Genomic DNA, 25,295 nt, shown 5'->3' with positions numbered 1-25,295 from the left:
TATTCACTTGAGATTGAATCGCATGGGAAACATCTTGGGCTCAATAAATATGTTCACATTGAGAGAATAATGGGCGATTAGATAATCAATTGCTGACTGCAGTTAGCTGAGATCTTGCCCTTCTGCCCCACTGCCTATCCTCTCAAGAATGGAAGCATCTAGGGGCATCATCTTCTTTGAAGGAGAGCATTTGGCTGTCTCTTTTTGCAGACCAGAGTAAAGCATACATATATATCATTCCAAACTACATTGCATTATACTAGTCATAGCTGACTGTTCATTCCCTTAACCTCTTATTCTCAAGTGCTTGCCTTTGATAAGTACACATTTCCTTCTTTGACTAAAGAAAAAGGATTTAGTATTATTAGAAGATTTTATTTGCCTTCTTTTTGGTCGTTAATTCGTCATAGATGTACGTGCAGTGCTCCAGATGGGTCTCTTTATTCTGTTTGCCATTTCCAAGTACCTTAGTGAAAAAACAGATCAGCTCAGATTCTGGCCTGAAGAAATACTTTCCATGATCTTTTTAGGTGTGACTAATATTCCTTGCCAGATCTGTGATAGTAGGCAGGCGTGTGGCTAATCTTTTTTTGAAATTGAATTATTTGCAAGGCTACAGTCAAAAGTCATCTATAGAATCATGGGGTGTAAATCAGATTGAAACTGGTCCTACTGTTTCTCAAGAATCACCGAATCATAGAGTTGGAAGGGGCCACACAGGCCATCTAGTCCAACCCCCTGCTCAACGCAGGATCAGCCCTAAGCATCCTAAAGCATCCAAGAAAAGTGTGTATCCAACCTTTGCTTGAAGACTACCAGTGAGGGGGAGCTCACCACCTCCCCAGGCAGCCTATTCCTCTGCTGAACTACTTAGGCAGCCTATTCTACTTCTGAACTATCAGAGTTCAGAAATCAGAGGATACTGCAAAGTTTTTTAAAAAGTGTCTCTTCAGCAGTTAATAGCGAGCACAAAATCCTGCCAACAATTGACTTCTTTACCACATGGTATGAATAGTCTCAGATTGACCTAAGTTATTTTTAACCAGCAAATCGATGCAAAAAAGAAGTAGATCAGCAGTCACGTTTCCCAGTAGTGCTCCCTCTTCTCTATAAATGGGGAAAGCTGACTGTTCAGTTACTTATTACTTCAGATAAAATTCTGTAGCTTTCAAAGGGAAGGTCATGATACAGACCAGCCTTTCTCAAACTTTTTACCGTTGAGTACCTCCTGAAACATTCTTCAGGCTTCAAGAAACCCTGAAAGTGATGTCAGCAGGCCACACCTGTTACTCCTCCGGAAGTCACATGTCACCAGAAGTGGCATCACACAGACACTCCCACCAAATGTGACATTACACTCCATCCCCCCACCATGCTAGAAATTTGTTTATTCATATACACAAGCACGCATGCACACACACACACACCAGAGAAAATGTAGCTTCATTTGCCTAGTATTGCACCAATAGTGTTCACCTTTACTTTTCTGAATTGATTTACAAAATTTTCATACTGCTCCTCCAGGAGTGTCCATGTGTTACACTCCATGTATTACAGTGAGTATGCAGTGGCGCTAAGCTCCACTTTCAAAATTGTTTGAAACAGCTTGTCTCTGTGTAAACCTCTTCCCCTTTAGTCCTTTAAAGGGTTTTTCTCCATTCCCCCCAGTAAAACATGGCTCAATAGGGAAGGGAAAGGGGAGTTCAGGATTTGGGGTCTTGGCACATCATGGGGTTGGTGGCACTAGTGAATAGTGTTGAAACATGTGTATGTGTGTATATCATTCTTGCACATTTCCACCTGTTTCTACACTATTTGTCACTAATGCCCCCCAGCTCCTGAATCAGCCGTAATCTGCTGTGCTTGAGAAGTTATAAAAAGTAAAGGTATCTCCTGTGCAAGCTCCGGGTCATGTCTGACCCTTGGGGTGACGCCCTCTAGTGTTTTCATGGCAGACTCAATATGGGGTGGTTTGCCAGTGCCTTCCCCAGTCATTACCGTTTACCCCCCAGTAGCAAGCTGGGTACTCATTTTACCGACCTCGGAAGGATGGAAGGCTGAGTCAACCTTGAGCCGGCTGCTGGGATTGAACTCCCAGCCTCATGGGCAGAGCTTCAACCTGCATGTCTGCTGCCTTACCACTCTGCACCACAAGAGGCTCTTTGAGAAGTTGAGTAGCTTTTAATTTCACTACTGTTTCTGCATTCCTAATTTCACTGCTTTTTCTTGTACTGTTTTTGACACAGAGCTAGTTGTTTCTAATTTCAGTGCTTCCGGGCTTGGTGAATGACCATTTTCAGCTTGTAGGCTTTCAAAAAATCGTACCATTTTGATTCTAGCTGCTTATCCAAGAAGAAAAAGAAGAAGAGTTGGTTCTTATATGTAGGAATGAAAGGACACACATGGCACAGGTATCTGGAGAAAAAGGAATCTCTCTTGGGGCTTCTCTGAATCCCAACCTTTATTCAGTACCTTTTGCTTACACAATCTTTGAATAGCTAGACTCTGACTTCTTTGTCTGCCCGGAAAAGTACGCACTGACCAGAACTATCCACAGATCTTAATCCCTGCTGACTTGAGGGTTTCACTCACGTATGCAACCTGGCTGTCATTATCTGTGTGTTCTGTTAACTCATTCAGCTCCCATCACTTATATTCCGCTTTTCTCTACCCGAAGTGGCTTACAGTCACCTTCCCTTTCCTCTCCCCACAACAGACACCCTGTGAGGTGGGTGAGGCTGAGAGAGCCATGATATCACTGCCCGGTCAGAACAGCTTTATCAGTGCCGTGGCGACCCCAAGGTCACCCAGCTGGCTGCATGTGGGGGAGTGAAGAATCAAACCCAGTTAACCAGATTAGAAGTCCATGCTCCTAACCACTACACCAAACTGGCTCTCAAAGAAATGGCTCCCAATGAAATACATATACTAAAAATGTAATTTGGCTTTGGTACACCTAATTTACTACAGCCAGTGGTAGTTAGGAGAAAACACAAAGGATTTTCCTCCCCTGAAATGTTTGGGAGAACCATATATTGTACTCTTTTTTTTACTCAAGAAAGCTTGCGAAACATTTGCGGCCACAAGCTTGATAAAATTATGCCTGCAAACTGGAGCATGATAAAACAAATGTGTTTGATTTCAGCCATGTACAACTCATATGATAACAAACTGATTCATACAGGTATCCTTTTTGCTGTAGAGTACTATGGAATGAGATCCTGTTTGCACCACCATTTCATAAGTAATAGCCACAGGGGGGAAAAAATCCTTTGTGTTGGCTTTCAGTCCTCCAGAAATAGCTTATGGAACATTTTGATTCCCATTTTGAGGTACAACGATACAGCTTGCCTAACCCCTCAGGGAACAGCCATAACTTTGTCTATTTCTCTGGGACAAATTGTCTATTTCTCTGGCAATCAGAATGTTGGCGTAGAAGCATTGCTATGCATTACAATGTAAGCCTTCACTTGGATGCCGTTCTCCATGGAGCTTATACTTTATCCCTCAATTCCCGTTGACTGAAACCACAGAGCTCATTATCCATTTGGCACTTCCTATGAAACTGCAAACAAGTTCTTGGCTCTCGTGATCCTCTCTAATTGCTCCTTCTGTGACTTTCCTCAGCCATCCTCAAGGGAGGATAACCGCCCCCCACCCCAATGTGTAAAGAAAATGTTGGTAAGGCAAATAATGAGAAACCTAGCCACTCCCGTTGGATGGTTTTTTCAGTGTATTATTCTATGCCTTCCCCGTACCTGTGAGCCAAAGGCCATATATATATATATTATTTAAATCCTGCCAAGAAGACTTGATCCTATTGAAGGACTTCACTAGCAAACATTAAGTTGAAAAAACAACCACTGATGAAAACTCACTTGAAAACGGTTATAATCTGGAGGCCGTTTTGGTTGTTCTATTAAAAGAAGAGATAAGACATTTTTAGTTACATTTATAATGAGCCTCTTCTGGTGCAGAGTGGTAAGGTAGCCGTCTGAAAGCTTTGCACATGAGGCTGGGAGTTCAATCCCAGCAGCCGGCTCAAGGTTGACTCAGCCTTCCATCCTTCCGAGGTTGGTAAAATGAGTACCCAGCTGGCTGGGGGGTAAACGGTAATGACTGGGGAAGGCACTGGCAAACCACCCTGTATTGAGTCTGCCATGAAAACGTTAGAGGGCGTCACCCCAAGGGTCAGACATGACCCAGTGCTTGCACAGGGGATACCTTTACCTTTACCTTTAGTTACATTTATTGTGGAATTGTTTATTATAGCCTAGGATAGGTTCTTTCTTCTGTTATTATACTCATTTCAAACCGTCCTTTTTTTGCGGTGTACTATTATTCTATGCCTGGCAAGCTGTTTATTTTTAGTCATTCCTGCAGCCAGTGCCAGTCAGCATCCAGGAAGAGGACACGGTGTCATTGAGAGGTCAGACAGTGGTATCACCCTTTCATTGTGATGGTCAAATCCACTTTTAAGCTTCAGGATTCAGGGAGGTTTTTTGTTGGCAGATGCTTTAGATATGAACGTGCAGATGCTCATACATAATTACAGCTTGCGTGTGTCTTTCTGGTTTTTTTTTTTTAATAAGCAGATAATATTGGAACTAACATCTTTAATTACAGTGTTTTATATACCTTATGTCAGATACATACACACCATTTCCCCAGTCACACTATTTCCTTGCATCCAGCACTATAATTTGTTTTTTTTTTTTCATGTGAAGGACATTTTTCCAAGCTTGAAGTAACGTTGGCTTTGGGGGTTGCATTTAAATAGAACTCTGAAATGGCGGTGTCAGCATTTTAGAGTGATTGTTTTAAACGTGGCCAGTGTCACTAAGCCATGGGAGTGGGATATAAAATACTGCAATACAGAACACTATGAGTAGTATTTCCTTTCCAAAAGTAATTGCGTATATAATTTTGGAGTTGCATTGAAATAGTAGATATGTGCATGCACAATTTGTTTTGAAGACAGAGGCATCTTTTAGAGTTCAGTTTTAAACACTGACATAATATTTATCAGAATGGGGAATATCTAAAGCAGGGGTAGTCAAACTGCGGCCGTTCGCTGGTAGGGGCTCATGGGAATTGTAGTCCATGGACATCTAGAGGGCTGCAGTTTGACTACCCCTGATCTAAAGTAATGCCCATGCAAAAGGAAGACATAAATCTTTTATAAATCTTTTACCAGGCATACAAAGAGAAATGAGCCTTTTGTGGCGCAGAGTGGTAAGGCAGCTGACATGCTATCTGAAGCTCTGACTATGAGGCTGGGAGTTTGATCCCAGCAACTGGCTCAAGGTTGACTCAGACTTCCATCCTTCCGAGGTCCGTAAAATGAGTACCCAGCTTGCTGGGGGGTAAAACGGTAATGACTGGGGAAGGCACTGGCAAACCACCCCGTATTGAGTCTGCCATGAAAACGCTGGAGGGCGTCACCCCAAGGGTCAGACATGACTCAGTGCTTTACCTTTACAAAGTGTGTGGGGACAGGAAACTGAGAGAAAAGGTAGATAAAAGAGAGGAGTATGAAAGTACCTGACTGAATGGTAAGTTTTTATTAGGCGTTTAAATGAAGTTTGGGTTAGACAGCTGTCTTCCTAAGGTTCTTGCAGGGAGGGGCAGCCCTTAGTCCACTGGGGCTTAGTTGGGTTTCCCCTTTGCTGTCTGTTCCTCAGATTTATGCTACTACTACTCAATATTCTTACTCTCAGTAAATATCTCCATAGCCCTTTCTAATGTTTGAACGGCTTCACTGATGTTAGCTCAATAAACTTTCCAACAACACAAGTGGATGCGAGACCTCCAAAAAAGTTACTTTTTTACTCATCTTACCCTGAGTCTGCTTTAGTGTCTTCATGGGTGTGTGTTCCAGGATCATGACCATAGTGTACTGTTTTCACTAAGACTCAAGGCAGATTACACAGGTCAAGTCAAGTACAATCAACAGAATGGGACTTCTAATGATCAGTACAATAGGGTTTGCAGTACAGAAATCTGAAAACAAACACAGATCTCAAACAGAGCTGAAACAAAGCATGAGTTTTTAAATGTGATACTGTGGTACACAAACATGATACTGTGGTACGCAAACCAAAGAAACTCCATTTTAATTTCCTGGTTGAAGATGTAGAAACAGCAAAAGGAAATTCCACCATAATTTAGAAAGGTTGTTGAGGGGTCAAAAATAACATTCTCTCCTCCCTTGGTATTTAGATGATGGTACCAAGAACTCTAGGGGGTTACTTGCATGACTGAGTATTTATAGAAAGCAGAAAACACTAATGAGAGCATAGATAAACAGCTGAAGTAAGTGTATTAGCCAAAGATTGCAGTAGATAAACCATACATGGAAAGTGGAAGAGAAAGCCAGATGAAGAATTTGTGATGATAGTCATGTAAGGAATAGAAAGCTGTGTGATTTTACGCAAAGGTATGGTTATGTGTGCATCTCCAAAAGTAGTTCTATCTTGATTATAAACATCCTGTAACTTTATTTAATCTTTGGAACTAAGGCTTTTGATGTCTGGGCTCCCCTTTGTTCATGTTAAATTCATAAGTGCAGTAAGACATGGACACTCAGCTCCAATAACCAGTATCTTTAACGGAACCAGAAAATACTGAAGAACAACAGCAAGAACAGGGGAACTTCTATACACATTCATGACTCCTCCGGTAATGTGTGATTGACGCTTAATGGAGGCCTGTGATTGGTCTTTAAGTCTGTGAACCAGGATTTTGCAAATCCCTAACAAGGGTTTGGGATTTCATTTTCTGCTCCCAAGCTCCTGATTTCTGAATGTCCACCGACACAACACTCCTCCTCCCTTATGTGTTCACATACCAGTTGGCACATGAAGTCCTACAAGTGCCAAAGTTTTGAATGTACATGCTGCGATCAGTGGAGTACCAATGCTGGTGGAGTACCAATGAGGTGCTTGCTGTGGGGCACTGGTTGACTGCAGGAGATGCTGGCACTACCTCCTGGTCAGGCAGTTCCCTACTTTCCCAGGCCAACACCTCTTCCCAAGTCTCAGTGGATTCCATCATGGATGGCTCCCACACTGGGTTGGCTGTGGGGGCCATTGTAGGTTCAGGCATGTTGGGCAGATGCCATCTCATTTGGTCCATGTGTCAATGGAAGGGGTGGCCATCCAGCAATTGGACCTAGTATGAGGTCCTGGGTTTGGACCTAGGTTCTGTTGCCTGTATGACCGCCACCAGAACCCAGTCTGGGCCACTAACATAGTTCTGCAGAAAGATCAGGTCATCTGGTGCGATGGACTGGGCTAGCGGGCGCCTCCCAGCCTGGAGGCCAATCAGCCATCAAGTCAGGGTTGAGCCAGTCTAGGAGGGTTGTCAGCCGTCAGCCCATCAGGTGCTTGAGGTATTTTAGAATGACCCTCCTGGCAGGTCTGGCATTGCTTGACCCATTCCTTGACCTCTGTATCTATTCCATGTTGCTGTTGCCCCTTATAATTGTTCCTATAGTATTACACACCTCCCAACTTGAAATTTTGAACTCATTGAAGCCGGGGTATTTGTTAGACTGATGGTATTGCAGAAGTATTTCAGGTTCAAACATTTACATCCAGAAATAAATGTAATATCAAGCTGAACTGGGGTGTAAGAGGAGGAAGGAGGCGAGGTGTTGATAGAGAAACTGAATCTTCAAGCTGTATTGCTTATTGATGGTGATCTAGAGGTATAATAAAGAGCAAAAATTATCTACAATCTAAATGGAACAGCAGCTGGTTGGATACATTTTGTAAAGTAATTTTAAGGTTTATACTTTTATTTTATTATCAACCTGTTTTATCTTCTGCCATTTCTGTAAATGAAATAGTTATATAATGGACTCTTTCCCCCCCAGAATAATGAAATGGTGGAGCTGCAGAGAATTCGGATGAAAGATGAAATACGAGAATACAAGTTCAGAGAGGCAAGGCTCCTTCAGGACTATACAGAACTTGAAGAAGAAAATATTACTTTGCAAAAGCTGGTTTCCACATTGAAGCAGAACCAGGTAAGCATCAACTGAATTTTCCCGGGGTAGAAATTTAAAGAATAATTATAACAAATGCAGAATTCAAATGCGTATTTAAGTTAAAGGGTCCACATTAGTTCATCTTTTTTGGTGAAATGGGTATGCCTCTAAGACATATGTACAACAAAACAAAATTTAAGACCAACAAAGATTTATTCAAGGTGTGCGAGAGGGAGGGACGGGGGGACGGTGGGAGGCGGGCACGGCAGTGGTGCCACTGGACTCTGATTTTGTTTTGTTGTGCTGCTTCAGACCAACATGGCTACCCACTTGAATCAATCTTTATGGAAGGCACATGTAGTTATCCAAGTAAATAACATGTCCAAGCATTACAGAGAATAACCATAAACCATGAAGAAATAGACAATAATGAGAGACACTATAAACCATGAACTTCACCTTTTCCAAACCAGTAAACTAACAACATGATTGAAATTAACGTAATTCATTACAATTAATTGCATTTGAAAGGAATGGGTGAATTTGGCATGGTATAGCCTAAATGGTAGCAACAAAATAAACAAAAGAACACCAAAGGAAACAACAGATGGCAAAAGTTCCAACTGTCAGGTACGTCAATAGATCTCTGCTTCTAAAAAGGACCCCCCTGGCGGTCTTGCCTTGTACCTGCAGCAGAACCTACAGTTAGGTACACACAGGGGACCTGAGTTTCTTGGGAAAGGGTGTTTTTTTTGGGGGGGGGAGGGGGGTTCTCTTTTGTGACTGAACCCCGTTGCTGAATAGCCACTCTAAAATGTCCTAGCTATTTTTAAGGAGAAAATGAAAGATCCTTTAGACCAGAGTAGTCAACCTGTGGTCCTCCAGATGTCCATGGACTACAATTCCCATGAGCCCCTGCCAGCGTTTGCTTTAGACCAAGTTTACTTGGAACAGAAATTGACCATATTTACCTTTCTGCCCTTTAAAGCAGGGGTAGTCAACCTGTGGTCCTCCAGATGTCCATGGACTACAATTCACATGAGCCGCTGCTACTAAATGCTGTCAGGGGCTCATGGGAATTGTAGTCCATGGACATATGGAGGACCACAGGTTGACTACCCCTGCTTTAAACCAGATTCACCATAGACATATCAGGATGAATACTTTTTGTTTATAGGCTGGCTTTATGACATATGATAGCTCTATTCTAAAAAGAAATTATAAACCTGTTCACTTATTTCTACACGTCACTTATTAGGAAGGATAAAAAGGACAGAATCCATGTGGTCTTTTTTAGGAATCAAGTTGTGCAGTTAGTCTCTGTATTTTTCCAACTGGTCATTCTAGGCATGCATAACCCCCTGCTTGCATAACCCCCTGCAGATGCAGCAAATGGCAGGTTGTTTGTTAATCCAAGTTTTAGTATGTTGAATGTTCTTTGTCTTATCTAATTCAGGTTGAATATGAAGGTCTGAAACACGAGATAAAGCGATTTGAAGAGGAGACCGTGTTGCTTAATAGCCAGCTAGAAGATGCCATTCGGTTAAAGGAGATTGCTGAACATCAGCTAGAGGAAGCCCTGGAGACATTAAAGAACGAAAGGGAGCAAAAGAACAATCTGAGGAAGGAACTTTCCCAGTATATCAATCTTAATGATAGCATGTATAACAACCATATTAATATCTCGGTAGATGGATTAAAGTTTGGAGAGGATGGGAATGAACCTAACAATGATGACAAAATGAATGGACACATTCATGGACCCCACGTGAAACTGAACGGTGATTTTCGGACTCCCACAGTTAGGAAAGGAGAATCTCTGCATCCAGTCTCTGATCTCTTCAGTGAACTCAATATCTCTGAAATGCAGAAACTGAAGCAGCAACTTATGCAGGTAAGAGACTGACTTTGAATGTTAGAACAGGAAATGTCATACAAAATACTGGACTTGGAGTCCGGTGACATGTTATAAACACATTCTTCCAGTAAAAACCCAGTGGTGAATACTTTTCCAAAGGAAAATCAGTTTTGGAAAAGGGATTTGGAGTTCCAATTGAGAGTCACTAGTTTATGCACTCTCTCTCTCCTCCCTCTCAATTACCTTTCATTTTATGAGTTCTTCTTATTCCATAGAACAGGGGTAATCAAACTGAAGCCCTCCAGATTTTCATGGACTAAAATTCCCATGAGCCCCTGCCAGCAAACACTGGCAGGGGCTCATGGGAATTGCATCTGGAGGGCCACAGTTTGACTACCCCTGCCATAGAATTATAGCAGTAAAGTTTGCAGTTAATGTAAGGTGACCAGATTGTCCAACTTTTGGAGGGACATCTGGGGGTACCTGGCAAATTGTACTTGTGTTGAGATTAAAATATATATATTACAATACTATTTTTGCATTCTATGCATTCTATGCAAGTTTTGTTGCCCCATATAGATGAAATTTTTAATCAAGACCCCCCCCCCCCGGTCAATGGTGCCCCGCTTTACCAATGTTAAAATCTAGCCACCTTAAATGATACAAACACATTCATTTATTCATTTTATTCCCCATTCATTTTATTCCCCAAATATGCCTTTATTTGCCTACCCAACCACTTTTGATAACACAATAAATTGTTTCATGTTTGAAGAAAATTGTATGAATCACTCCAGAGACGAGATGAAACATTTATCGCAGACACTTATGCTGTCTCCCTGCAATGTCCCATCAGTAACTGCAGTACATTATCCATCACAGTTACTTTCATATTTAGCCTTATTGACCACTAAGAAACAAATCAAAGCCTAAACTTCTTGGTCCCTTCTTCTTGGGTGTGTGATTGGGGGGGGGGGGTGGAATACCTGAGGCAGCACTCTGCCATCACAGTTAGGCTGAGAACATGTGACTGGCCAAAAGTCATCCAGCTAGCTTCCATGGCAGAGCAGGGATATGAATCCAGTCTCCCAGGTCATAGGCTGGCCCTCTAACCACTACACCATACTGGCCATACTGTTGACTTAAGATATAGCATTTGGATCAGTACAAACTGGAAAGACAAGCTAGGCATTATCCTAGAATCATAGAGTGGGAAGGCCATCTAGTCCAACCCCCTGCTCAATGCAGGATCAGTCTAAAGAATCCATGAGAAGCATCTGTCCAGCCACTGCTTGAGTCTTATGCCAAAGGCTGCAGAACTGTAGAGTAAGAAAAGCTGTGTTTTTTAAATGTTAAGAGTGGGGTATGATGTGTTAACAAGGGAACCAATGTATTTGAAATCATTTGACCACCCATTCTTTAAAGTCACCCCTCTGGATTCCCTTTAGAATTCCAGTCTCTCTGCCCTTCTTCCTGTGAGTGAGCACTTTTACTGTGACTAAAATTTAAAGTACTCTATGTAATGTTTGTCACTCTGTATATCTACATATACTGTTGATACAAAGTTTGATTTTTGTACATACCGTATATACTCGCTTATAAGCTGAGTTTCTAACTGATGATTTGTCAGTACCAAGCATGACAAAAGCAATACAAATGTCGAATTAAAAAAATTATAACCCAGGGCAAGAAATACTGCTCCTAATTATATCTCTGTCTCAAATTCTGCACACATTAACATCTTTTATGTAGCTGAGATTTTGAAATGATAAAAGCCACCCCTTGGAAAATTAATTAGCATTGATTTCATTACCTTCCATCAAATAAGTTGTATCATTCATGCATGAGATGTTACATTAGTGAACTTTTTAATAATGCAGCTGAGCAAATTACATTTTCACCCAAATCTTGTATTAAAACATATGTAGGCCAACAGTAAGATTAACAAACAAAAGTAAGAGCCTCTTGTGGCGCAGAGTGATAAGGCAGCCGTCTGAAAGCTTTGCCCATGAGGTTGGGAGTTCAATCCCAGCAGCCGGCTCAAGGTTGACTCAGCCTTCCATCCTTCCGAGGTCGGTAAAATGAGTACCCAGCTTGCTGGGGGGTAAACGGTCATGACTGGGGAAGGCACTGGCAAACCACCCCATATTGAGTCTGCCATGAAAACGCTGGAGGGCGTCACCCCAAGGGTCAGACATGACTCGGTGCTTGCACAGGGGGATACCTTTACCTTTACCTTTACCTAGGCCAACAGTGTTGATAATACTTGGTAACAATTTTTTTGTGTTTTTACAATTTAAATTTGGAGGTGTGTTTTTATTGCTGTGTGTTAAATTATATAGCTCTCAGTAATACATTAACTGGTTTAAAATAAAAACAGTAAACAGAAGTGCAGACCGTTTTGCAAAATATTGGAAACTATAGTTTCTGTGGCCTCGGATGGGAGGAGAAACTTGCTTCTTGACTTTTGCAGCAAACCTGGTTCCGTTTTCCATCCTCAAGTTTTTTTAGGATTCCTAGAATTTAGAAACGCCGATAATGAAAGTCTCCTATCTCTTCCTTGGATTATTACAGGTGGAACGTGAGAAAGCTATCCTCCTGGCTAATCTTCAGGATTCCCAAACCCAGCTGGAGCACACGAAGGGGGCACTAACTGAGCAGCATGAACGGGTCCACAGGCTCACCGAACACGTCAATGCTATGCGGGGCCTGCAGAGCAATAAGGAGATGAAGGAGGTAGACTTTGAGAAAGGTCGAGACTCTGGTGAAGAAACGCACGATTACGAAGTGGACATCAACGGCTTAGAGATTCTTGAGTGCAAGTACAAAGTGGCTGTTACGGAGGTGATTGACCTGAAAGCCGAAATAAAGGCCTTAAAAGAGAAATATAACAAGTATGTTGAAAACTACACTGAAGAAAAGGCAAAATATGAGGGCAGGATCCAGATATATGACGAACAGGTGACAAACCTGGAAAAGTCCACTAAGGAAAGCCATGAGAAAATGATCCTGTTGGAAAAGGAGTTGCAAAGGATTACGGGGGTGGCGAACGAGAACCATAATACCCTCAACACAGCCCAGGATGAGCTGGTGACATTTAGTGAGGAGCTGGCTCAGCTCTATCACCATGTATGTCTGTGTAACAATGAAACTCCCAATAGGGTTATGTTGGATTATTACAGGCAAAGTAGAGTCACTAGGAGTGGGAGCCTAAAGGGACCTGATGATCCAAGAGGGCTTCTGTCTCCTCGGCTTGCCAGGAGAGGAATGGCATCCCCAGCAGAAGCCAGGACACCCACTGAGCAGATATCAAAAGAGAACCTAGAAGCCAACAAAGAGCAAAGTCCAACAAAGACACCCACAATCTCTCCTGTCATTACCGCCCCTCCTTCCTCCCCAGTTTCTGACACCAGTGACATTCGCAAGGAGCCAATGAATATTTACAACCTGAATGCCATAATCAGGGACCAAATCAAGCACTTGCAGAAGGCTGTGGACCGGTCACTGCAGTTATCCCGGCAGCGTGCGGCAGCCCGTGAACTGGCACCCATGATCGATAAGGACAAGGAAGCTTTAATGGAAGAAATATTGAAACTCAAGTCCCTGTTGAGTACAAAAAGAGAGCAGATAGCAACCCTCCGGGCAGTACTGAAAGCCAACAAACAGGTAACTGTCTATTAATTGTGTATCTACAGTTAAACCAGTGATTGGTCTGTTTTAATTAACAGCATTAAGGAGTATCTTAACTTATGTAAATTTATGGAAGATTGGCAATCTCCAGGTTGTGGCTAGAGTAGGGTTTCCAGGTCCTCCCTGGCCACTGGCGGTGGGGTGGGGGATAGGGTTACCAGCTCCCGGCTGGGAAACCTCTGGAGGTTTTGACATGGAGTCATGGAGGACATGGGGGCCCAGCAGATGTTGTTGGGTCGGCCAGCCTAACCAAATGCCTGATTGAGGAGCTCCCTTTTACAGGCCCTACAGAATTGTGGAAGTTCAGGAAGGGCCCTGACCTCTTCATGGAGCTTGTTCCACCAGGTAGGGGCCAGGACAGAGAAGGCTCTGGCCCTGGTTGAGCTCTGGTGTGCTTCTTTCGGTTTTGATCCCACTTTCATGATTTTGGAACTACACTATGGACATCCATTGACGTGTTCCCATCACCATTCTTGGGGTTTCATATCCAATTTGAAAAGTCTGATTTACATTTTTTTTTAAATTCTGGAAAGGTAGTCAGTTAAGTAGGTAGAATTGGATATGTGTGCTGGGCTACAAGACAAAAAAGACAAAAAAAGTGGTTCAGACAAAAAAGAGAAGCTTGGTATGGCACTATTGATGCTGGCATAATAAACCTCGTAAAGTAAATAGAACTGATGAATGTTGCCTAGTGTAGCGGTCCCCAACCTTCTTGTAGTCGGGGACCGCCTCCGAGGGTGGGAGAGAGCCGGCGGCCCGGCCACAGCAGCTGCACGTAAACGCGCACGCGTAGTTGCCGCACATGCACGTTTTCGCTACTAGGTGGCGCTAACGCGCATGCGCAGAACAGCCGCACGTGCGCGTTTTCGCCAGCAGGGGGCGCAAACACGCATGTGCGGCGGCTCCGCATGTGTGTGTTTGCGTTGCTGGCGTGCCAGCGGCCGTGCCTGCTTCTTCCCCCCCTCTCGCTGCGGGGGGGGGAAGGCAGGCGCGGCCGCTGGCGGCCCGGTACTATGGCCTTAGCGGCCCGGTACCGGGCTGTGGACCAGGGATTGAAGACCCCTGGCCTCGTGGCCCCCAGAAGGAACTTCCATGGAAAGCTGTTCTCTGCACACAGTTTGCTGTTATCCTCTTGTGAAACATCACTGGTCCCATGATATAAATATTAAAACATTACCTCTCATCTGTTTTCGTGCTTAATTGTCTTTGTTTAACTGCCTGCATTACTCCAAGAAGATATGAATTATTTACATTGACACCAAGAATTCATGCTGATGCACAGCAAATTTACATAGCAGATTTACCTTGTTGTTTTATGTTCTTAATTGCATGGTGTGGCATAAAACATTTATATAGATGGTGGTTTTGCTTTTGGTCATTGTAGATCACAGCGTGCACAGAGCCATGGATTTTCAAAAATGATAGTCCTAGCCATAACCTTGGATTTAATTCGACTGGAACATTTATTTTCTGGATTTATACACCTAAGGGGAAATGTATGTGCTCCCCCTCTTTATATACCCTAAGGAGGGAAGGTAGAAATATTTCAAATAAATAAATGTGCTATCAAGAATTACACAGTTTGCAACAATGCAGTGTTTTGTGTTCCATTTTAAGCATCGTTTATGTAGCAGCATATCACATTTTAGGCCCAATTTATGTAATCATCAGAATCAGGTAGTCCCTGAACTATATTTATTTATTTATTTATTATTTGATTTATTACCCGCCACTCTAGCACCCCGGCTCGTGGCAGGTTACTTAACAATCCAGTACAATAAAACATGATTAAATGCTACCTCCCAAAAAAGCTGAGCAGGTTTAATCTATACTTGAAATGGGCTATTGAGAAACTAATACTCTGACTCTGTACATGGGCACAGGTGTTGTGTCTAAATATTATACAGAAGTACATTATTTTATCCCAGTGGCTGTTTTTCTCCGGGGAAAAGTAGCTTTTCAAGAGGGCAGTTAAGTAGCAATTTCTCCCAAAGCTGGGTTCTCTTCCATTATGGGGTTCCAGATGTATTCCCATGGGAATCTGGAACCCCACGGTGAAACTGGATGGGGGTGATTTGCAACAGAAAAACATCTGGTAGGGAAAGGATTAAAAACAGCGGAAAATCATCCCTTGAAGTTTTCCCTAGAGGAAGTTCTTTGATTTCAGAGTTTAGGGCTTTTAAAATTATAATTTGTGCTTAATTCTGGTCTGAGATATCACAATGGTCTGGATCAGTTTCTAGTGCTAGCACAATGTACAAGTTGTGATGTTGTTGAAGCAGTCTTTTCACACAATCCTTCCCGTATATTTTCTGTCCCAGTGGCTCATTGGATCAGGCAGTGAGACGTCATTGCAGAGCTGAACCTACAAAGCAATCTTAAACAGAGTTATGCCCTTCTAAATCCATTGGTCAGTGAGGTTGGAAAGGGTACGAGTGTTCTTAGGACTTCACTGCCTGTGTCTTAGTAAGGTTGCCAGCCTCCAGGTAGTGGCTGGAGATCTCCTGGAATTACAGCTGCTCTCCAGGCAACAGAGATCAGTTCACCTGGAGAAAATGGCATCTTTGGAAGGTGGACTTTGAGACATTATACCTATTTGTCATTCAAGCCCCTCCCTTTCCCAAATGCCTCTTCCTCAAGTCCAACTCACAAATTTCCAGGTATTTTCTAACCTAAGAGTTAGTCACCCTATGTCTTAGGTTGTAATTTTATTTTATTTTCCTTACAAATGAATAATGCCTGTGCCTTGGTTTCAGACAGCTGAGGTGGCCCTGGCTAATCTGAAGAATAAATATGAGAATGAGAAGGCCATGGTGACGGAAACGATGACAAAACTGCGCAATGAGTTGAAAGCATTGAAAGAAGATGCAGCAACCTTCTCATCCTTGAGAGCCATGTTTGCAACCAGGTAATGAAAGCCATCATAGTTGGCTATTTTTGGGGGTAGCAGCAATGCCTTGCAAATGCTGGAATTTTGTGGATTCGGCCAGGATTGCACCCATTGGCACTGCCTCCTGACCGCCACACATTGATATGAATTTACGGAGGTGTTGGATCCTACCCCATCCTGGCATTCCAGTGAGGAAACTTTGAAGCTTTCCTTCAGCCTAAAGAGCCTTGTCCAACTTGGGTCACTGTTGTGTTGGAGGAAGAACTACAGAAGTCTCCATAGAAGATGGTTGAATCCTCTCTACAGTTTATAGGCTCTGTTCAGCTCTTCAGATCAACTTGTAGAGATTAGGTCAGGGTCAAACTACGGCCCTCCAGATGTCCATGGACCACAATTCCCATGAGCCCCTGCCAGCAAATGCTGGCAGGGGCTCATGGGAATTGTGGTCCATGGACATCTGGAGGGCCGCAATTTGACTACCCCTGGATTAGGTGTTGGGGGGCAGTGATCACAGCCCTGCTGTCCCATTTCATGGACTCTTTCTAAAAGGACCTGATATTGTCGCTGCTTGATTTATTTAATGTTGTCTTAAGACAGTTAGCCTTTAATAAGGTTCTGAACAAAGCCGTTTTGAATTCCTGATAAGCCATAGTGGCAAAGGCCATGTAAGTGCAGAACAATATGGCTTTCCAAACACGGTGCGTGGATTGTAATTAGAGTTCTTGTAAGCAAACAGCCTCGGCTTTCAATGTAATGAAATATGTTTCCCTCCAGTAGATGACTAATACAATGACATAATGTCTTGGCTCCCTTGAGCTGCTTTAGTTTAAAACGTGAATGGGTCACGTCCATTACTAATGTTTAAATGTATTATGTCACTACATTCACTTAATTGCCCTAAGGATATAAGCCAATTATCCCAGTTTCTCAAATATGTAAATCATGGAAATGCAGGTCAAAATTTCAGTATGAATGAGAGGGGGATAACTGAAGAAGTAATTTTGTCTTACATCAACAAAGAAGCTCTGTTACATACACATATATGGAAGAAGAAGAAGAGTTGGTTTTTATACCTGGCTTTTCACTACCTGAAGGAGTTCCAAAGCAGTTTACAGTCACCTTCCTTCCTCTCCCCACAAAAGACACCCTGTGTGGTATTTGAGGCTGAGAACAGCTCTAACAGGACTGTGACTACCCCAAAGTCACCCAGCTGGCTGCATGTGGAAGAGCAGAGAATCAAACCTGGCTCTCCAGATTAGAAGTTGCCTCTTTTAACCAGTACATATTGTGGCATTGCCTTGCTGGCTAACTGATGGGTGGGGCATGCATGTAATTTCATGGGCATTAGCTCTTTTCAAGATGAAAACATTCTGGCTACAGGAGCAGACTATAAATAAATACAGATGCAGGATTTAAATAAATATTGAGGTGGTTCATAACATCAGGATGTTAACAACACTGAAAGGTTGCTTGTATTCGGTAACCCTAACATTTAAATGCCTGTGGCCCTCATCTCAATATACTGTGTCTTCCATAAGTAGATCTGTTAAAAAAATTCAGAATCCAGTAGCACCTTTAAGACCAACAAAGATTTATTCAAGGTGTGAGCTTTCGAGTGCAAGCACTCTTCCTCAGTCTCAGCTTGCACTCAAAAGCTCACGCCTTGAATAAATCTTTGTTGGTCTTAAGGGTGCTACTGGATTCTGATTTTATTGTGCTACTTCAGACCAACATGGCTACTCATTTGAACAGATCTGTTAAAATATCCTCAAAAACATCCTTTACCACAGGGGTAGTCAACCAGTGGTCCTCCAGATGTCCATGGACTACAACTCCCATGAGCCTCATGGGAATTGTAGTCCATGGATATCTGGAGGTTGACTACCCCTGCTTTACTATACACTCATAGTTAAGTGGGTCTTCTGTGTTCTTCCAGGGTTATTTCTAATGCTGTGAATTGATCTTTCCAAAGTAGTGCTCTAGTGCTTTTGAGAAGATGTCATACTAGGTCCATGGCAGAAATGAACAACGGTCCAGTCATAGTGGCAAACTGAGGACTTCTGTCTTCTTTCGGATTGTATAAAGCAGCATCAGACTAGGGCCAGTGGCTGAAGGTAGCAACATCAGCTACTTGGAAATGTCAGCTTAAATCATCTTTATTGGCTTTGATCACAGGCATTGCTGCGAGGGACTGCTTTGTTAACAAATAAACCCTCCCAGTAGAAATTCCTGTGATCAAAGCCGGTGGGAATAATTTTAGCTGATATTTCGACGTATGCGATCATCAGAAGCAAAGCAGTGCAAGAGAAGGAAGTATCTTGGTTAGGGGTAGGATTTCTGATAGAGATCTACTCCTTAACTCAGTGGTCCCCAACCTTTTTATCACTAGGGACTGGTCAACACTTGATCATTTTACTGAGGCCCGGGGTGTGGGTAGTCTTTTGCCGAGGGACGTTGTTGCCGCCGCCTGAGCCCCTGCTCCACATGCTTTTCTGCCAGCGCCCCTGACTTCTCACCGTCCACTGGGGGGCGCTGCCAGCAGCAGCTGCACAGTGCCATGCCGAGGGGGAGCCCCAGCCATGGTGGCCACTGGAGAGCACCAAAAGTGAGCCGGCGGCAGAGTGGCAGGGCAGCAGCCAGGGAGGAGGATGAGGAGGAGCCGCGGCCTGGTACCGACTAATCCACGGACTGGCATCAGTCCCCGGACCGGGGCTTGGGGACCACTGCCTTAACTGGAAGGGTGGACTAGGCTGATATTTTCCCCAGTAGCTCCTACCATCTCACAATGATCTCCCACCATCCCCACAATGTTGTTTTCTCCAGGTGTGATGAGTACGTCACACAACTGGATGAGATGCAGAGGCAATTGGCTGCTGCAGAGGATGAGAAGAAGACCCTGAACTCTTTGCTGCGGATGGCTATCCAGCAAAAACTCGCCCTCACACAACGCCTGGAAGACTTAGAGTTTGATCACGAGCAGTCCCGGCGGAGCAAAGGCAAACTTGGAAAGAGCAAGATCGGCAGCCCTAAAGTAAGTGAGGAGGCATCAGCCACCGTGCCAACCATAGACACTTTCCTCCTGCATAGTCAGGGCCCACAGCAACCAAACATACTGCTCAGCAGTGGCATTCAGAGGAAAAGGTATGCATGCAGTCATCTTTATAGTACAGTGCGGTGGCCTGACTTGAACTAAGGTCATCCACTGAATTGCAAATATACGTGATATATTTGGGTTGGGGATGGGAGAGGCTTCTTGAAATTTAAACCGTGACGAAGAGTGCTTCTAATCTCACCTGCCCATATTCTCATTTTAAATATGGTTGTTGATCATTTCAGCATATCCTCTATGTCTTGAATGTGTCTGCTTTATGTATGGCAAAAGTGTCCCTCTGTAGGGAAAGGGCTGTGTCCAAACAGCACAACCAATTGATCTCTTTCTGATAAACTATGGTGCTGATTAGCTAGCCTCTTTCTCTTCAGTGTGGGAATGAGGATAGGACTGTGTATGCTCCATCGTTGTGTTTCCCAACTTGTGTTAAAATGAGCAAATGTTCAGGCGCAAATGCTAGAGTGACATCTCATATGATTTCATCCTGTCAATTTGGGGAAGGGAGGGGAAGAGAATAGGTAGAAGACTGTGGGGGAAATGCTCAGTCCTTTGGGGAATAACTACCAGCAACAGAATCAGAACAAGATTTCTCCCACTTGGAGGCTTTTTGGGCAAACCTGTGCTGCCTCTGTACTGTTTGTTTGGTGTAAATGTTAAATGAAAGTACTGTAAATAATGTTCGTTGAGTGTAAATACAAAATAATAATTAAAGAGTTAAATTGTGAAATCGTGACTGTGGGAGGAGGAAGCTGAGGGCTTAACTCCGGCTGGCACAATTTGTGGCTCACTTTGCCACGTGTAGCCTACCAATTGTATTAAGGCTTGGCAGGGGTTCAACAACACCCTTCTTACAGCACTCCCCAGCAGGCAGTAAAGGTGATATGAAAGCGATGGTGGGCTATCACATGTGGCTTGTGATCCATGCTTAGCTTCAGAGGTCACAACTCGTGTGGGCTTGCATATCTCATTGACAAATGTTAACTGTGAGATATATCTCCTTTGGGGGGGGGGTGGAGGCAATAATAGGGAGTGACGGCAAAAATTGGTCTGCTTTTTTAGAGGAAAAAATAGTGTGATATTGTCATTCACGGGGCCATTGCTCAGTAAGTAAAGTAAAAACTCTTTTGTTTCCGTATGTATTTTTTCTTGGATCTCCTGCAAGACTATTCTCACCTTCCCCTTGTGATCAGAGCCATCCCAGGACTTCAGGGACCTACCTACTGCCTTTATTAAGAGCCCCCCCTGATCACACCTCCACAGAATCATTTCTTCTGAGGGGCTCCCCCTCCATGAATGAATTCTTCCATGGGCACCGTCTCAGCAAGGAAAAAAGGTTAACTGTGGCCATCCCAGGTAAACATTTTTTCCTTGGGTGCATGTAGTGCAAAATGATTTGCTGAGTATAGGCTGAATCCTTTCCAAGCACTGCATATTCCATTTTTAATTTGGGCACATTCACCTGACTCTTAATGTTATAGGTCAGCATCCTTAGACTGTTTTCGGAGTCGTTCAGCTGAAGGCAGTGGGGCTAATCTGGAGGGGGCAATTTGAGCATTCCAGGCAAATATATGAGGAAACAAAAATTCAGTGAGTCACAATTCTCCATATCAGAGTAGACACCATTGCTAATTTCAACAGGAGTTGTGTCTGTTTACCCCTCCAGGGCTAACTTTAGTTTTGTATCTCATTTGAACCCATTTGACAAAAGAATAAATTGGTGAAATGAAAGAGGTGCCGTGTGGGAGAGGCCACAAAATTGGGCTACACAATACACATTAATATGTTTTTCCCCATAGCTGGTATATGTGATTTTCCCAAGATGTTTCCATCACCCATTCTAAGGATAAAAGGATACATAGGGCTAGAGAAAAAAATGTATATATATATTAAAAAAACCTTGCTTAATCATGAAAATTGTAAAATGAGTTTTCATACTACCAGGTAGGCCTAGGAGATCTCCAGAGATATATTACCCTAGAGAGCCTGGCTACTTTGGAGGGTGGAATCTATGGCATTATAGCCCATTGAGGTCTCTCTCTCCTCCCCAAACCTTGCCCTCCCCAGACTTCACTCCCAGAACTCCAGGAATTTCCCAACTTGAAGTTGTCAACCTTATTGAAAATGGTTTCCAGGGGTTAATTATCACAGATGATGTCCTTGAGCTTATGCGTGCCAGGCCCTATGTTGGATTGTGACCACTGACTTGAAATTTACTCTTGATTTATCACCAGTCCTCGTTGCATACTGAGAATTTTAAAAACGGTAAACCAGAGGGAAAAGGCTATGCAAATGTTATATATAATTGTCCGTGGTTTAGTATTTAATGGAAGCCTTGTACAACTCTTGCAGCTGAAATACTAAACTACGTATAGATGACAGCATTAACCCTTTGCTCATAAAGGAAATATTTAAAACTTTAACTTCAGAATCACCTTAAGAACATAAGAAGAGCACCGACTGCTGGATCAAAGCAGTCATCTATCTGATCCAGGCTATCTTAACCAGGGTTTCGTGCAACCCTGGGGTCTTTTACAGCCCTGGAAGGGGTTCCTAAGTGGGTGGGAGTTAATTAATGTTTATATTTTTAATTTGTTAAACATTTATCTGGTGATATCATATATGGCCATGTCGATCTGACCTCCTCTGTGGCCAATGTTGGTCCTGGAGGGGGTGGGAAGGGGAGGAGCCCCGAGTGGGCGTGGCCACAGCTCTGCTTCCCAACCATATTCTGCATGATTGCGCCACTTCTGTGTTTTCTCAAAGCCTGAAGAACGTTTTGGGGGTTTCTCAATGGTAGTAAAGTTGAGAAAGGCTGCTCTAGTCCAATATTCCTTCTCACACTATTGCCAACCAGTTCCTGTGGAGGGCCAACAACAGGACATAGAGGCTGAGACCTTGCTCTAATATTGCCTCCTGGCACCCAGTTTCATAAATTTACTGCCTCTGAAAGTGGAGGTTTCCTTTAGTAACCATGGCTGGTAGTTACTGATTCTTATCCTCCATGAATGTATCTAATTCTCTTTGGAAACTGAGTATTCCTGTGGCCATCACTACATCCTCTGGCAGCAAATTCTACATTTTAATCACTCATTATGTAACAAAGTATTTCTTTTTGATCTACTGCCTGAATCTTCTGCCCCTCAGCCTCACTGGATGTCCTTGACTTCTAGTATTTTGGGAGATAGAGGAAAAATTCACTTTATCAGCTGTCTCTACCCCACACATACTTTGGGCTTTAAAGGCCAATATGTTACAAGTGCCAGCAAGAAAGCAAATCTTAAATCTCCTCTTGGAATACATCAGATAACAAACCTTCTGCTACAAAGCTACATGTTGGAACAAGACACGATCTGTCAAATATGATAAAAAGCGCTACCTAGATACTCCGGCTAAGCAGCGGATTTAGGCATACCACAAAAATGTAAAGCCATAAATTAATGCAGTACAAAATTTATACTTTACTGTGAAAGGCACTCAAAAGTAAGTTTAATATTTTAAATTATCCACATTACTTTTTAAAAATAATATCATATGCTGCCTTAATAAAATGTCTTCCCTGTATCCTGCTTGTTTGATATAACCCCTTGTATTTATATTCCACTTTTCAAAAAGTTGCTGCAGCTGTACAACTTTGCCAAATGCAGCACATGATTGAGAAGAAGCACTCTGTAGGAATTTCACACTATATCCATTATATGCAACCGAGACCAAGTACAAACTGTAATGCGTTTCATCATAGCAATAATCCAGCACTCACAATTACACCGTAGAAATGGAGCAATAATTATTATCAAAATTGGTGTGCTTTCTGTAGAACTCATAATCTGGGTTTTCAGTTCTTAAGGACTTAATGTTTCAACTGCCCAGTTTCTGAAAAATTATATTTACCTAATTTAGATCTTGAGTTTTGACCATCATTCTGATCTACCACAAGAAATGTTTATTTTATTGTACTCTTAACAAATACCTTCTTGGGTATCCTTAAGCACTTAATGGGAACATACAAAATTTCTGACTTCTTTTCCTTGTGTCTCACCTTCCCAGCCACAAATAGCAGTAGTCAAAAATAGAGAGAAAAAGAAAAAGCAAGGAATAAGGTTGCCAACCTATAGGTGGGGTTTGAAGATTTGCTGGAATTACAATGAATCTCCAGATGGCAAAGACCAGTTCCCTTATAGGAAACAGATGACTTGAAGGGCACACTGTTAGGCTTGTGCCAACGCCCGGCAGTGCAACGGCGGGCGCAACCACGCAGGCGCGGAACAGGCCCTCAGCTCTCCCGGAAGCTCATTCCACCAGGTCGGGGCCAGAACCACAGAGTGAAGAGCTCTGCGGGGGGCATAAGCAGACAAGCGGTCCCTCAGATAGGCTGGGCCCAAGCCACTAATGGCCTTAAAGGTCAGAACCAAGATCTTGAAATTAATCTGGGGCAAAACAGTGCAGCTGCCTCAGCACTGGCTGGATGTGGGCCCTCCAAGATGAACCAGTGAGGACCCTAGCAGCTGCATTCTGCACCAGCTGGAGTTTTTGGGTCAAGGACAAGAGTAGGCCAGTGTAGAGCAAGTTACAGAAATCTAGTCTAGAGATGACCATCACATGGATCACTGTGGCAGTTTGGGGGCAGGTAGATCTCTGGTAGCTGTGCTTAGCGAAGATGATAAAACGCCATGCACGCTATCCCTGTGACCTGTGCCTCCATCATAAGGGAGGCATCCAGGATCACTCCCAAGTTCCCTTCTGTGGGTGATATGTTAAGTTGTGCCCTTGCAAAGGTGGGAAGACAAGCTTTCTGTCCTGCACTTTTCCTGCTCAACCACAGGACCTCCATCTTAGAGGGGTTGTGTTTCAGATGGCTGTGCTCTAACCATCCAGCAATGGTTTCCAAATAACTGGCAAATGTATCGGGGGGAGGGGAGTCTGGGTGGCCAGGGCATGATTATGCAGTGACAGTTGGGACAAGGAAAGGTCTGGAATGGTTCTGTTCAGCCCCATGTTCCTGAAGCTACTTTGGGAACCTATAGCTACTACGGAAACTTCAAGATTTCTGAAATTCAAAGTTTCATTCATAAAGGTCTAGAAATAGTGTGTGACCTCCTATCAGGAATCAGGCTGAATCAGACTCACAGTAGAGTCCGTGATAAAGAGACATCCAAGATTCAACAGGCAGTCGAGAATCCAAGGAAGAACATTATTAAACAGAAACTACGGAGTTGCTAGAAAAACCAAGATCTCCTGAACAAAGATCTTGGCAGTTATGAAGATACAATAAACACATCTTGGCAATCCTATCAAAAAATTAAATTAGGGCACAGTCAATAGGGGAGGGGGGCTTAAGCATTTAGGCGGAAGAGCACAGGGCACCTAAGGTGCAAGAATTCCCAGCCAGGCCAGATGGCTCGGCTTTGATCCCAGCAGTTACATTTCTGTTGAGTCTCCACTGTCTCTACAAGGCCATAGGAGCAATTTGATAAGGTAAGCAGATAGCGACGCCCCACTGGGAAAGCAGGGGAGTCATGAAGCCAGCAGACAGATTTACAGTTTTACGAGGCAGGAAAAGAAACAGGAATGAATCGGGGTTTATGACACCTCCGTCCTAGCGATGCAAGTGAATTGTGACACGGTGAAAGCATTTCATTTCATTTTTGTGTAGAGGATTAAAAAATTGTTCTTGAGAAATGGCAAATATTGACAGAAATGAGTGTCATGTGTTTTCTCTATCTGAAAAAGTTGTCCCCAGAGCCTCATTTTTGAAGAA

General features: G+C 43.2%; 1 protein-coding gene across 10 annotated transcripts in view; it reads left to right on the top strand.

Moving 5' to 3' along the window:
* Positions 1-25,295, top strand: part of BICD1 (BICD cargo adaptor 1) — a 194,597-nt gene that overhangs the window by 58,809 nt on the left and 110,493 nt on the right. For 4 of the 10 annotated variants that reach the window (XM_077339927.1, XM_077339929.1, XM_077339926.1 and 1 more), the window contains exons 3-7: positions 7,880-8,032; positions 9,450-9,887; positions 12,426-13,517; positions 16,298-16,449; positions 19,255-19,462. In XM_077339927.1, the coding sequence (XP_077196042.1) occupies positions 7,880-8,032; positions 9,450-9,887; positions 12,426-13,517; positions 16,298-16,449; positions 19,255-19,462 (2,043 nt within the window). Of the gene's footprint in view, positions 1-7,879; positions 8,033-9,449; positions 9,888-12,425; positions 13,518-16,297; positions 16,450-19,254; positions 19,573-20,702; positions 20,894-25,295 lie in introns of those variants that run through there. The other 6 variants (XM_077339919.1, XM_077339922.1, XM_077339924.1 and 3 more) reach the window with 4 other exon arrangements.

The sequence above is a fragment of the Paroedura picta genome, chromosome 5 (assembly GCF_049243985.1).
Source record: "Paroedura picta isolate Pp20150507F chromosome 5, Ppicta_v3.0, whole genome shotgun sequence".
Classification (NCBI taxonomy): Eukaryota; Metazoa; Chordata; class Lepidosauria; order Squamata; family Gekkonidae; genus Paroedura; species Paroedura picta.
This window is presented reverse-complemented; position numbering and strand designations above follow the sequence as displayed.